The sequence below is a fragment of the Trachypithecus francoisi genome, unplaced genomic scaffold (assembly GCF_009764315.1).
Source record: "Trachypithecus francoisi isolate TF-2019V2 unplaced genomic scaffold, Tfra_2.0 Lachesis_group11, whole genome shotgun sequence".
In the NCBI taxonomy this organism is placed as follows: Eukaryota; Metazoa; Chordata; class Mammalia; order Primates; family Cercopithecidae; genus Trachypithecus; species Trachypithecus francoisi.
In genome coordinates this window covers 112837663-112850629 of record NW_022681456.1, presented here as the reverse complement: position 1 = coordinate 112850629, position 12967 = coordinate 112837663, and the positions used below count along the sequence as shown (strand labels likewise).

The 12967-nt window shown below is 35.0% G+C and overlaps 1 protein-coding gene across 1 annotated transcript in view; it reads left to right on the top strand.

The window, feature by feature from the left end:
- The window catches only part of PIK3C2G (phosphatidylinositol-4-phosphate 3-kinase catalytic subunit type 2 gamma), a 408211-nt gene that overhangs the window by 306783 nt on the left and 88461 nt on the right, over window positions 1-12967 (top strand). Inside the window, exons 27-29 of the mRNA XM_033222744.1 lie at window positions 5324-5513; window positions 5999-6120; window positions 9538-9646. Coding sequence (XP_033078635.1) covers window positions 5324-5513; window positions 5999-6120; window positions 9538-9646 — 421 coding nt within the window. The remainder of the gene's footprint in view (window positions 1-5323; window positions 5514-5998; window positions 6121-9537; window positions 9647-12967) is intronic.

Genomic DNA, 12967 nt, shown 5'->3' with positions numbered 1-12967 from the left:
AAAGGGAAAATTATTAAACATAATTGAAGTACATTTGTAACATTGAGGACATGGCAGATTAGTTGTAAAGAAGACATTGCATGATCACTTTGATAGATGCCAACCCAGAAAAGTCATACTGGATTACATTCAACATCCATTCCTCCTGGAAAATTTTAGTACACTCAGAATAGATCCAAGCTTAGATAAGCATCATACTTTCAAAAGTTAAAAATTATAAGCATTCTCATTAATGGTGGGGAAAAGATAGTATCTTCTATATTGATAATAAAGCTCTCTAATTAAACTTTGTTATGCAGTTTTTTTTTTTCAGGTGAATAATTCAATAATTAATACAATCCCAGAGAATTAGCACACACACATACAAACAAATCAAAATAACAAGAATTTAGTAAAATAAGTTGTTACAAAGTAAACATTTAAGACTCAGTACTTTAAAAATTAAAAAGAAAACATATGATCACCTAAATAGATACAGAAAATGTAGTTAATAAAATGTAGAACCATTCATTTAGGAAAAAAATAGAAATAGAAAAGAGTATCATTAACATATAGCTAAAAACCTACAGAAAACATTACGCTTAACAGTAAACATTGAAAGATTTTCCTTTGTAATCAGGAGCACACCAACAATGCTTGCTATCACCACTTCCATTTAATATTGAAGTAGAAGTTTCTTAGCAGTGCAGAGTGACCAAAACAACCACTACCGTTATTTGCAGGTTATATGACTGTGGTATATACAAATTTCAAAAGAATGTACATATGTTGTTCGAATTAATAAGAGTTAAAAATCTACTCATATATTATTGAATATTAATTAAAAGTTAGTAAAAGATAGCATTTATGTCATATAAAATATGCCAAACCAAAGAATAACTCCAACAAAAAATATGCAAGACCAAACTAAATAGAACCATATACCATATTCATGAACTGAATGTCTTTTTTTTTTTTTTGAGGTGGAGTCTTGCTCTGTCGCCCGGACTGGAGTGCAGTGGCCAGATCTCAGCTCACTGCAAGCTCCGCCTCCCGGGTTTACGCCATTCTCCTGCCTCAGCCTCCCGAGTAGCTGGGACTACAGGCGCCCGCCACCTCGCCCGGCTAGTTTTTTGTATTTTTAGTAGAGACGGGGTTTCACCGTGTTAGCCAGGATGGTCTCGATCTCCTGACCTCGTGATCCACCCGTCTCGGCCTCCCAAAGTGCTGGGATTACAGGCTTGAGCCACCGAGCCCGGCCGAACTGAATGTCTTAATACTGTAGAGATGTTAATATTTTCCAAATTGATTCGTAATTTACATACAGTACCATTCAAAATCCTCACCTATTTGTTTTGTGTGCGGGTGAACTTGATAAGCTAATTCTAAAATATATTTAGGAAGTCAAACGGCCTAGAATAGTGAAGAACCCCCTAAAGAAAATGAGGTAAAATAATTAGTGAGATGAGCACTTTTCAGTGGGCATCCTATTTAAAATTGTAGTACTATTATCTACCCCTATATTTCCTCTCCCTATTTCCTATTTTCTTTTATAATGCATATTACTTTACCAAATTACATATTTTACTTGATTAATTACTATCAGAATTTCACATTATACAAACTCTAAAAGAGCAAAAAACTTCCGTCTCTTTTGTTCATTGCTAAATCCCATCACTAGAATAGTACCTAGCATGTAATAGGAATAAGGACAATGTGTGTGTCTGTGTGTTTGCATGTCTGTATGTTTGCATGTCTGTGTGTTTGCACAAATACATAGAGAAAGTTCAAAAAAGAATGATGTCAAACTGCTTACAGTGGTTATTTCTGGGGAGGAGCACTGGCCTCCCGTGGAGAAAAGAAAAAGGGAACCTTTCACATTTTACTTTATATTTTCCTGTGTTGCTTGAATTATATATGCTAAAATGACAAGTTTTTAAATGTCTCTAAATCTCTTACATACAACAGGCAAATCAACCAGGATAGCAAAATCCAAAAGCTTGTACAACATTTATGACAAAACTAGGTAACAAGGTATACCCAAGAACCGTATAATAAAAGCAGGTGGAGGCAAACCATTAAGTTACAAGATTTGTGTGGTATAAGCATTTGGACAGAAGGAAGCTAAGGGAAACCACAGGTACTCTGGCTGACCTGAGAGCAGTACTCCAAAAGAGTCAACAGGTACTTGTTGGAAGCTGAGCAGGCTAATTTGAGAAAAGCCGTTGAGATTGGAAGTACTTCTTGCACACTCTATTTCACAGGCAAGGGTGAGGGTTCTGTGGCAAATATAAAAAGATTAGGCAGTCTATGAATTCTCAAATTTAACTGGGGCTTTCTTCCATGAAGAAGTCTCTCTCACACTGAAGATAAACTGTTGAACATATAATACAAATTGTGTGGACAAGCGATAATATTAGCAAAGGGAAAATCAAAGTCCAGAAAGTTGGAGGGAGGGGATCAAAGGAGAAATATCTCAGAATATATTATATGAAATTATATATATATATACTTTTTTGAGACAGAGTTTTGCTCTTGTTGCATAGGCTGGAGTGCAGTGGCACAATCTCGGCTCACTGCAACCTCCGCCTCCCAGATTCAAGCAATTCTCCTGCCTCAGTCTCACAAGTAGCTGAGATTACAGGCATCTGCCACCATATCTAGCTAATTTTTTGTATTTTTAGTAGAGACGGTGTTTCACTAGTCTCAACCTCCTGACCTCAGGTGATCCACCCGCCTTGGCCTCCCAAAGTGCTGGGATTACAGGCATGAGCCACTGCGCCTGGCCAAAATCATTTTTTTTAAATCACTATGTGACAGCAACAGAAAAGGAAGCCCTAGACCCTAAAAAATCTTTTACTTCTTCCTGAAAGTTCAGGAATATTCATTTTATATAAAAATGAACAAGAAAAATGACTATGGTTGAAAGTCATACAGAATTATAACAAGAAAAAGAGAAATAAGAAGCAAAATAATATCCTTACAAAAAATGTGAGCCAGAAAGACATGCCAACCAAAAGGATAAACTGTATCCTTATATTTAATTGAGATAAAAGAAATTAAGAAAATGATAAGTATATGAAGGAACAATGTAGACCACAATTAGGAAACCTCAGCAAGGAAGTGATTGAAACCAAGAAAGAATTAGAAATAAAAGAAAACATGATTTTACAAACAATAAGCTAGAAGAGACATAGGAATGAACAAACACAACACACAATGCCTCAAGAGAGAAGGTAAAAACAGAGAGCACTTTTAAAATAAAAAAGAAATAAAGAAAGGCAATGAAGATCCAATGTACATATAATAGTACTCCCTGAAGAAAAGAAAACCAAATAATATATAAAACTATATCAAAACTAAATAGTATATTTAGTATTTTAACAAATACTAAGACTATAACTTAAGAAAAAAATTTCAAAAGTGAAAGAATTTGAAATTACATATTGACAGGCCACATTGCATATTCAAAAAAATGACCCAGAAAAACCAATACAGAAGCATGTTTTAGAAAAACTACAGAACTTTGCGGAAAGAGAAACTTCCTTTAAGCATGTAGGCAGGAAGACTAACTCACTTATATGGGAAATAATTTACTATGTCATCAGAGTTTTGAATAGTAATCCTTTGTTCCAGAAGAAAATAGAATAGCTTTATGGCACTTAAAAAGAAAATGTGAGCTAATGATGTCATATCCAGGCAAACTAACTTTCAAGTATAAAGGCCACAGACCAGCTGTTGTCAGCTTACAAGAATTCGGAAACTTATTTCCTTGAGCACTTCTTGAAGAATTTACTGGAACATGAGTTTCAGATAATCAAAGTAACTGGAGAGACGTGGGCATAAGAACTGGTAGAGTTTATAATTAAGTGAAGGTTATAAGAGAAACTGAAAAGTGTGTTTAGTATACACACTATACAATACAGTTCAATTATACTATACAATTGTAGGTCAACAAAAAATGGAGGTGGGTTTAGACAGGCATCTGGGCACATGCCTGTAATCCTAGCTACTCAGGAAGCTGAGGAGGGAGGATCCTTTGAGCCTAGGATTCAGACTCTGCAGTGAGCTACTATCTCACCACTGTAGTCCAGACTGGGTGACAGAGTAAGACTCTATCTCTGAAAAAAAAAAAAAAAAAAGGAAGTGGGGGCTAGGAAGCACAAATTAAAAGTAGAATAAGCATACTGTTTGCTTTACGGTATTAACTGAGATTAAAAGGGTAATATTACAAGTCAGATACTGGAGAAAATGGAACAAACAGTATGAAAAAAGAAGCTATTAGCTGATTTCAATATTGCTCTCAATAGAGAATGAATTAAAAATAACAAAAAAAGAAGAGGTAAAGGAAAATATAGAAATATATTATTATGCCATTAGAATGCAAACTTTCTTAAATACAAAAACAAAACCTTTAAAAAGCAGAAACAACAAAAAAACACCAAAAACAAAGGAAAACAAATCAAAGAATGAAAAATATTTTATATAAAATACTTGTCTGTTAAATATAGGACTTAAGTATGCTGCTTTTTTTAAAGAAAAACATAAAAATATACAAAAATAAAATTTAAATTAAAAATTAAACAATGAAAGTTGAGCCATAAGTGTTAAAACAGTTTAAATATAAGGGAAGGGAAAGAATAGAGTAGGAAGTATGGGAATAGCTACTAGGCTTCTTTGAATTTACATTACTTAACTTCTGGAATTTAGTAAATATTTTAAATAATTATAAGCTGGAATTAAATTTTTTAAAAATTCCCCCAAATAACAAAATCCTTTTTTTTTTTTTTTTTTGAGGCAGAGTCTCGCTCTATTGCCCAGACTGGAGTGCAGTGGCGCAATCTCGGCTCACTGCAAGCTCCGCCTCCCAGGCTCACCCCATTCTCCTGCCTCAGCCTCCCAAGCAGCTGGAACTACAGGCGCCCACCACCATGCCTGGCTAATTTTTTTGTATTTTTAGTAGAGACGGGTTTCACCACGTTAGCCAGGATGGTCTCAATCTCCTGACCTCGTGATCCACCCACCTCAGCCTCCCAAAGTGCTGGGATTGCAGGCGTGAGCCACCGCCCCCTGGCCACAACAAAATCTTAAAATGTGGTCATACAATATAGCAACTACAGTTTTATATTTCATCACAAGAGTTTCTTGTATATTTATCTGCTAACAACTCCAGACGTGAACTTGAAATTTATACAAATAACATTTAATAGTTGGGCTCCAAATAAACACACATGGTTCTTGGCTTTTTCCCCTCACACTGACAAACACGAAGAAACAGATCATAACTGAAATGAGTAGATGCAGAGGAGTGTTACTCACCATCTTTTCTTTTACATTTCTCTAGGAAAATAAAGGAAAGTCTGGAGTGTTTCCCTGTTAAATTGAATAACTTGATCCACACACTTGCACAAATGTCAGCCATAAGCCCTGCCAAATCTACTTCACAGACTCTTCCTCAGGAATCCTGTTTGCTGAGTACAACTAGGTTGATTCAAACAGCAACAATTTTAGGGTTCAGCAAGAAATCCAGTAATGTAAGTTTAAAGTCTGTCATCTTGACTTAAGTATCACTTGACTTTATCTCAGACTTCCCTTCACTATCCTACACAGCCTTTCTTATAGCATCATTTTTTTACTATGCAAATGAAAAATTATTTACAATTTAAGCAGAAGTGTCATTAAGAGGATGTTCCAGGAAAAATCGTAACAACAAGAGCTATGAGTAGAGAACCATCAAAGAGAACAATTCCTGCCCTGTGGTAGAGTATAAATCAATAACTGATTAAAATGTCCACAAGAACAGCAAAAATTAGACAATCTCTTCCTAGCACATATGATTACGATACTCTTAGATATTATTTATAGGTAATTTTGCCTTTACAAAATGCATCTCCTAGCTTTTATGATAATGTTTTGCAGAAAGGTTCTTCCTTTGTTTGGTTTACATAAAATAGGGTTTTAGAATGTATCACAGGCTGATATTGCCATCTTTTGATTTCTCTCTATTTACTTTCTGCAGCTGTATCTGATCCAGGTGACACACAGCAACAACGAAACAAGCCTGATAGAAAAATCATTTGACCAGTTTTCAAAACTTCACAGCCAACTTCAGAAGCAGTTTGCATCATTGACTCTCCCAGAGTAAGGCACTGTCCTTTTACATTGTTTTGCCTTCAGTATTTGTCCTTGAGCAAAAAGAAAAATTATGGTTATGAGATTTTCTATTTGTGAGCAACACAGTATTCTGACTCCAATGCCGTTGAATCCATCCCAGCAGAGTCTGAATTGCTCTCAGAGTGAAGAATCTTTTGTCTCATAAAACAGAACAAGATTTGCAATTTTCTTTTTACTTCCAGTCATTGATTTTGTAGATAGACAATTTCAAAAGTCACTTCGTTTTTCTTCGCTTATTGGGAAAATGGTCTCATTTGCCTGTTTTTAATTTAATCCTCTTAGTTATTTTTTATAAAAATACAATTGAAATTGAAATTGCAGAAGAAAATTGGATATGTTTACTTTTTCAACAAATAACTGTAATATAAAGCCTATATATATAGGCTTATTAATATACATATTTAATTATATATAATTATATATGCTTATTAAATATATATATTTAATTTTAATACCAGAAAAATGTAAACATATTTATATCAATTAGTATATTACTAACTCATTTTGTTGCCATTAATTTTTAACTTTGAAATTATTAACTTGCATTATCTAAATTGAATTTGTTATTTTGTTCATTATGAAGCCATCTTGAAAATCATTATTTTCATTTAAGTTATAATGGAAAAATGTTAACCATAAGCAAACTAAAAATATCATAAAAATAACTTCTGTTCAAATAACTCTTCAAAAATTCATTACTTAGAAGCAGTCAAATTTTGATCATAGACTTCAGTCTATAAAAAAGATGTACCTTGATTTTAAAAATGTGAGCTTTCCAGAAATTATGATATTGCATTTATGTTAATCAGATGTTTTATCTACAGTGAGATTTTTGTTAAGTAAATGGTCCTTTTATGATGTAATTGTTTATACTTTACCTGGCATACTTTATACATGTGGATTTTTACTTGGCTTTCAGGATTTAGTCACCTTCCAAAATATAAATATAAGCAAAGTTAGTGCATAGGGAAATATTACACAATATTAAAAATTGAGTAGTTCACATTCATGAAAAAAACTGTACTGGCATATATAACAGGGATTTTTGAAATGCAGATACTTTAAGCATCAGGAAGTCAAGAAATTAAGAGCATACTCAAGAGACTGAGAGGGAGATAAAGTCATTCTGGAAACTTTTAGAAGTAACATCAAGTTTTAGAATTATCAAAAAATCTGATAGAATAACAGAAAAAAAAGAGACAGCGGCAAAAAAACTCAGTGTTTGGCTGCAAATACCACATTCAACATCAATGTTTGCTGTGATAAGCCTACTAATTAATAATTGAGAAGAGTAAGCTCATCTTTGTTTAACGGCTATCCTTTTTCAGTTTCAAAAATGTCTCTGGTCTACACTGTACCTCACCCATACACATCAGTATAACTTGTAAAACTTTAAAAATTCTAATAATCTATCTCAATTGGCCTCTTTTCAGTTTTCGGCTTTTTTAGGATTCTGCTTTGCTCATTACTGCTGCCTGGAGCTTCTTACATTGATTTTCAAACTGTGTAAGCAACCTGTGGAGGCAAGGAACATTTTGTTCCATGTTCCCTGAACACTGTTTGCATGCTGACACTCTCAAAGGGGCCCAGGCTTACAGTGATGCACATAAATGAAGGATGAAGATTCTCTACGACTTCTAAATTTACTGAGAGAAGCCCTATGAGAGTTACGTAAATGTCATCTAGAAGGCATGATCAGAAAGTCAGAGTCATGAAGAATGAAATTCTAATCAGTTCATACCATGTAACAGTGGACTTCAAATCAGCTATTTGTGTTTCTGGGTAACTTCCAAGGGTACACGACATGAAAATATTCCTTACAATTAATAATCTTTTTTAGAAAATTAATATGCTTGGCGAGAGTTGACTTTCTTCTCCCAACCATCCAACATTTTATTTTGGTACACTGATCAGGTTATAGAAACTTCTGGGGACCAGACAGAAGGGCAAATCAAACTGTTGGTGTTGGTATTGAGCAAATGAATTACTCTAATAATCAAATATCAAATCAAATCTTTGTCAGATGTTTTCTAACCTTTGTTGTGAATGAAATTGAGGAAGGATCTGATGATACTGTCAGACAAAAGATCATAAAAAGTAATTTTCAATAACTGCTATATTTAACTTATAACTCGAAGAAGTTTCAATTAAACGACAGTATTATAGAAGCATTCCTCAACTTTCACGTACTTATTTATATGTAAGATGTTTTAGGACATATATCTATAAAAATATTAACAAAGTAGCAGAATTGATGTAGACTTCTGTTTTATTCTACCAACAAGGAAAATTCACAGACAGATAAATTAATACTTAAAACCAGCCTAATCTCTCATTTATCAAATTCATTTCTCTGAAAAAAATACTATACATATATAGATATATAGAATATAGATCTATCTATCTTCTATGCTATATGCTTGATTGTATACTGGTACTAATTTTCATGATTAAATTTGGATAAAAAATTTTAAAGACTTAAGTCTTAGAGTCTGCAAGAGACTTTAAAAAATAAAATGTTCATTGTTTAGATATACAAGCATAGAGTTTTGGACTTTCCTGACATTTCCAACAGGAATCAGTGGAGTGGCATGAAATTATCACATACATCTGCGTCTTTGCTGACTGTCCTTTATTATCCTCCATGTTCATTTCCCCTCCAAGCATGGTAGCCAAGCCGTGGTTCCTACCAAAGAAGCAGAAGTGTGGATGAGGCAGCAGTATGATTGGAGTCAGAGGAGGCTGCTAGGTAGTTCCTAAAAAGGTATATATAGACAGCAAGATATGTTACCAAATGTGACCCATTACTGGTCATCCCACCTAATAATTGGTCTTAATCAAGTTCAAGCCATCAAGATGAATCATCAGATTGTACAAAGGAAATTCTGCAAGTAGTCAGACTCTTGGGGAAAGTGTTAACTATTTTCTAGAAGGCTAAGAGCAGATGGAAGCATATGTCACTTGCTAAAATGCTTAATTTAGTTAGTATAATGATGTCTCTAGTGAACCCAGAAGCAACAATATAATCTGAACCTTTTGAAAAATTTTGAACTGTTAACTTCAGACAGTCTTTTTTTAAGACCCCACATATGTTTAAAAGATAAAATGTGTGGTCTGCCATTAATATAGTAAAAAGGGACATATAAATTGATTTAATATGTCAAATTAAATTAAGTTAGCATTAATATTAATGACCATTAATATGGCATGAATGACCACAGCCATATTAATAAAACTCCCAGGATTAATCACATAGACTATGACTTTTTCATATGTTTTCTTTGGCCCTTCCATCTGATACAGCTGTAACTTTGTGAACAATCTGGAGATGAAAAGGCCAGTTTTCAAGCTAGTGAAGATAACTTTTTTTCTCTCTTAAAACAGGTTTCCTCATTGGTGGCACCTACCTTTTACAAATTCAGATCACAAAAGATTCGGAGATCTAAATCATTACATGGAACAGATATTAAATGGATCATATGAAGTTACAAATGTATGTTACAATTTATTTTTCTATTTTTACATAAAACGTCAACTATTTATATGTTATTAATTCATATATATATGAACTAATATATATATATAGGTGGTTTATGCCTGTAATCCCAGTACTTTGGGAGGTCAAGGTGGGAAGATTGCTTGAAGCCAGGAGTTTAAGTCAATCCTGGGCAACAAAACGAGACCTCATCTCTACAAAAAATTTTTCAAATTATCCAGGCATGGTGACACATGCCTGTAATCCCAGCTACTCGGGAGGCTGAGGCAGAAGAATCATTTGAGCCCAGGACTTGGAAGCTGCAGTGACCTATAACGGTGCCACTGCACTGCAGCCTGCGTGACAGACACAGATTCCATCTCTAATAATAATAATATTTTATGATAACATTCTTTGGGTTCATTCATTCAATGAATATGTATGCCTGATTTGCATAAAATACATGAACTGAGAACTGTGGAGCAGCAAAACAAGTATAGAACCTTGACTTCAAATAACTTCAATGAAGTAATATGTGATAAATGGACTGTCAGTGCCGTGAAGTGCTCTAGAGTTTTAGAAGAGTAAGAATCATTCCTGATGCAACAATAAAGTTTCAAGGAGAAGAGAGCATCTGAGTCGAGCCTTTAACACGGAATAGGATTTAACAGAGGTGGCCTGGGGAAATGTCTCAACAGTATAAGAAAAATTATGAGTGAGAAAAAACAAAAAGAAATCGTATTTTTAAAATTTAAATCTGTTGCTGCTGTGACAAGTTACCACAGGTTTGGTGGCTTAAAACAGTACACATCAATTTTCTTTCAGTTCTGGAATTCAGAAGTCTGAAAAACAGGTTTTATGGGATTAAAATCAAAATGTTGGTGGGCTTGTTGTGGAACCTTTTCAATTTCTAGAGGCTGGTTGTGTTCCTTGGCTTGTGGCTCTGTTCCAGCAACACAGTGGCACACTCTGACCTCTGATCGTGTCATCACATCTGCTTTGGCTCAAATTCTGACCCTCCTGCCTCCCTCTCAGAAGCGCTTTTACAATTACATTGTGTCCATCTGGGCAACTTAGGATAATCTCACCATTTCGGGATTCCTAATGTAATTCTATCTGCAAAGTCTCTTTTGCCGTGTAAGGTAACATATTCAGAGTTTCCAGGGATTAGGACATGAACATCTTTTGGTAGAAGGTATTATTCTGCCTCTCATGGGGATCTAAGAAAAAGTGCAAGGACACAGTTCTGATGGATCTCAGCTTTCTTGTGATGTAAGAGTTTGGACGCCAAGCCCAAGTTGTTAGAAACTAAAACTAAGCCTTGAACTTATTAGTCAGTGTTCTCCAGAGAAACTGAACCAACAAAACTGTGGTGTGTGTGTGTGTGTGTGTGTGTGTGTGTGTGTCAGAGAGAGAGAGAGAGAGAGAGAACAAATTTGTTTAATTGGCTTACATGATTGTGGAGGTGCAAATCCAAAATCTGTAGGGTAGGCTGGCAGGCTGGAGATCAGAGAAGATTACTTACCATCTGAGTCCCAAGGCATTCTGCTCAGAGTTCAGTCTTGGTTCTGTTCAAGTATTCAATTGACTGGATGAGGCCTACCCATATTATGAAGAGTAATATGCTTCACCCAAACTCTGCCAATTTCAATATGGGTCTCATCCAATAAAACACCTTCACAGAAACATCCACAATGATGTTTAACTAAACATACCGACACTGTGACCCAGCCAAGCTGACACAAAATTAACCATCACAAGAGTCGTGAGGAACTGAAAACACCGTGAAGCACGATGCCCCTCACCACTTTGGTAGATCTTGGCCCTCCTTACTAGACTAGCACATTGTTCTTTTATTTTTTGTTTTCACTTTCAAATTGTAAAATGTAAACACACATTCAGAAAAAAATCCACAAAAGAAAATTAAACAGTTCAAGGATAAATTATAAGAACATCTAACCATGCAATAATTTCAAAACATGTCTGAAAATTGTTTTCCACCCTCCCATCAAGAGGAGGCAGATTGTGTCCCAACCTCTTGATCCCAAGAGGGCTTCTGTCATTTGCTCATCAAATAGAATATGGTGGAAGTGACCCTTTATGACTTCCAAGATAGGTTAGAAAATGCCATGCACCTTCTAACAATTTATTTTGTAATGGTCACTGCAGGAGCCTTCAGTTGCCATCTTTCAAGCTGACCTACCCTGAGTCTGCCAGGTAGAGAAACCAAAAAGATTAAATACAAAGAGACATGTCTAAGGAACAGCAACTGATCCAGTCCTCAGCTAGGACTCCATCCCCAACCACCAAATGATCACAGTCTCATCAGAGACCCCAAGCAAAACACCCTGAGCCCTGTCAAACACCTGAACTAAGAGATAATGATAGAATGATTGGTTTTAAGCCAACAATGCAGTGATAGCCCATTTCCAAGATTCATGGATTTTTATTGTTGCATAATATTTTATTATATGAATATATTATAATTCATCTGTAGATACTGCTCTACATAGACTTTTGGAATATTTCCAGTTTGGGGCTATTACAAACCATAATGTTATGAACATTCTTTCACATGCATGACTCAGTATCCACGTGTTGTTCCTATACCCAGAAATAGAATTTCCAGATTGTAGGATATGCTTATTTCAACCTTATAATGGTCAGTTTGTTCTCTCCTTTGCAATAAATACATTTTCCAATTTTCTATTCTTGGTATTGTTAATCTTTTAAATTGGGGCCATTCTGGTTGGGGTGCATCTCATTGAACTCTTAGCTTGCATTTTCCTGTTACTTGAACACTTTTGGATATGTTTTTTGGTCATTCGGATATCCTCTTTCGTGAAGTGCCAGTTCACGTCTCTTTACCATTTTTCTATTTAGTTAACATTCGTTTATTGATTCATTTCTTGGTTGAAATTGTTGGAAGGTATATTTCTTCATATATTCTGGATAGAAGTTCTTTATTATTTAAACAGATTGAAAAAATTTTCTCCTACTCTGTACCTTGTCCCTTTGCTCTCTCTATCATGTCTCCTGATGAACAGAAATGCTTAATTTTAATGAAGTGAAATGTATCAGTATTTTCCCAGTAAGAACATACCCTACCTCAATGTCATAAATGTGTGAATCTTTTGGGGTGATCCATGATCAACGGCTCTTCTCCTTTATTCAGGTTTACAATGTGCCTTTCATGTAATACCTCCTCATCCATAAATAAAAACATGCACTTTTTTTTTTTTTGAGACAGAGTTTTGCTCATCACCCACACTGGAGTGCAATGGTGTGATCTCAGCTCACGGCAACCTCTGCCTCCTAGGTTCAAGCAATTCTCCCGCC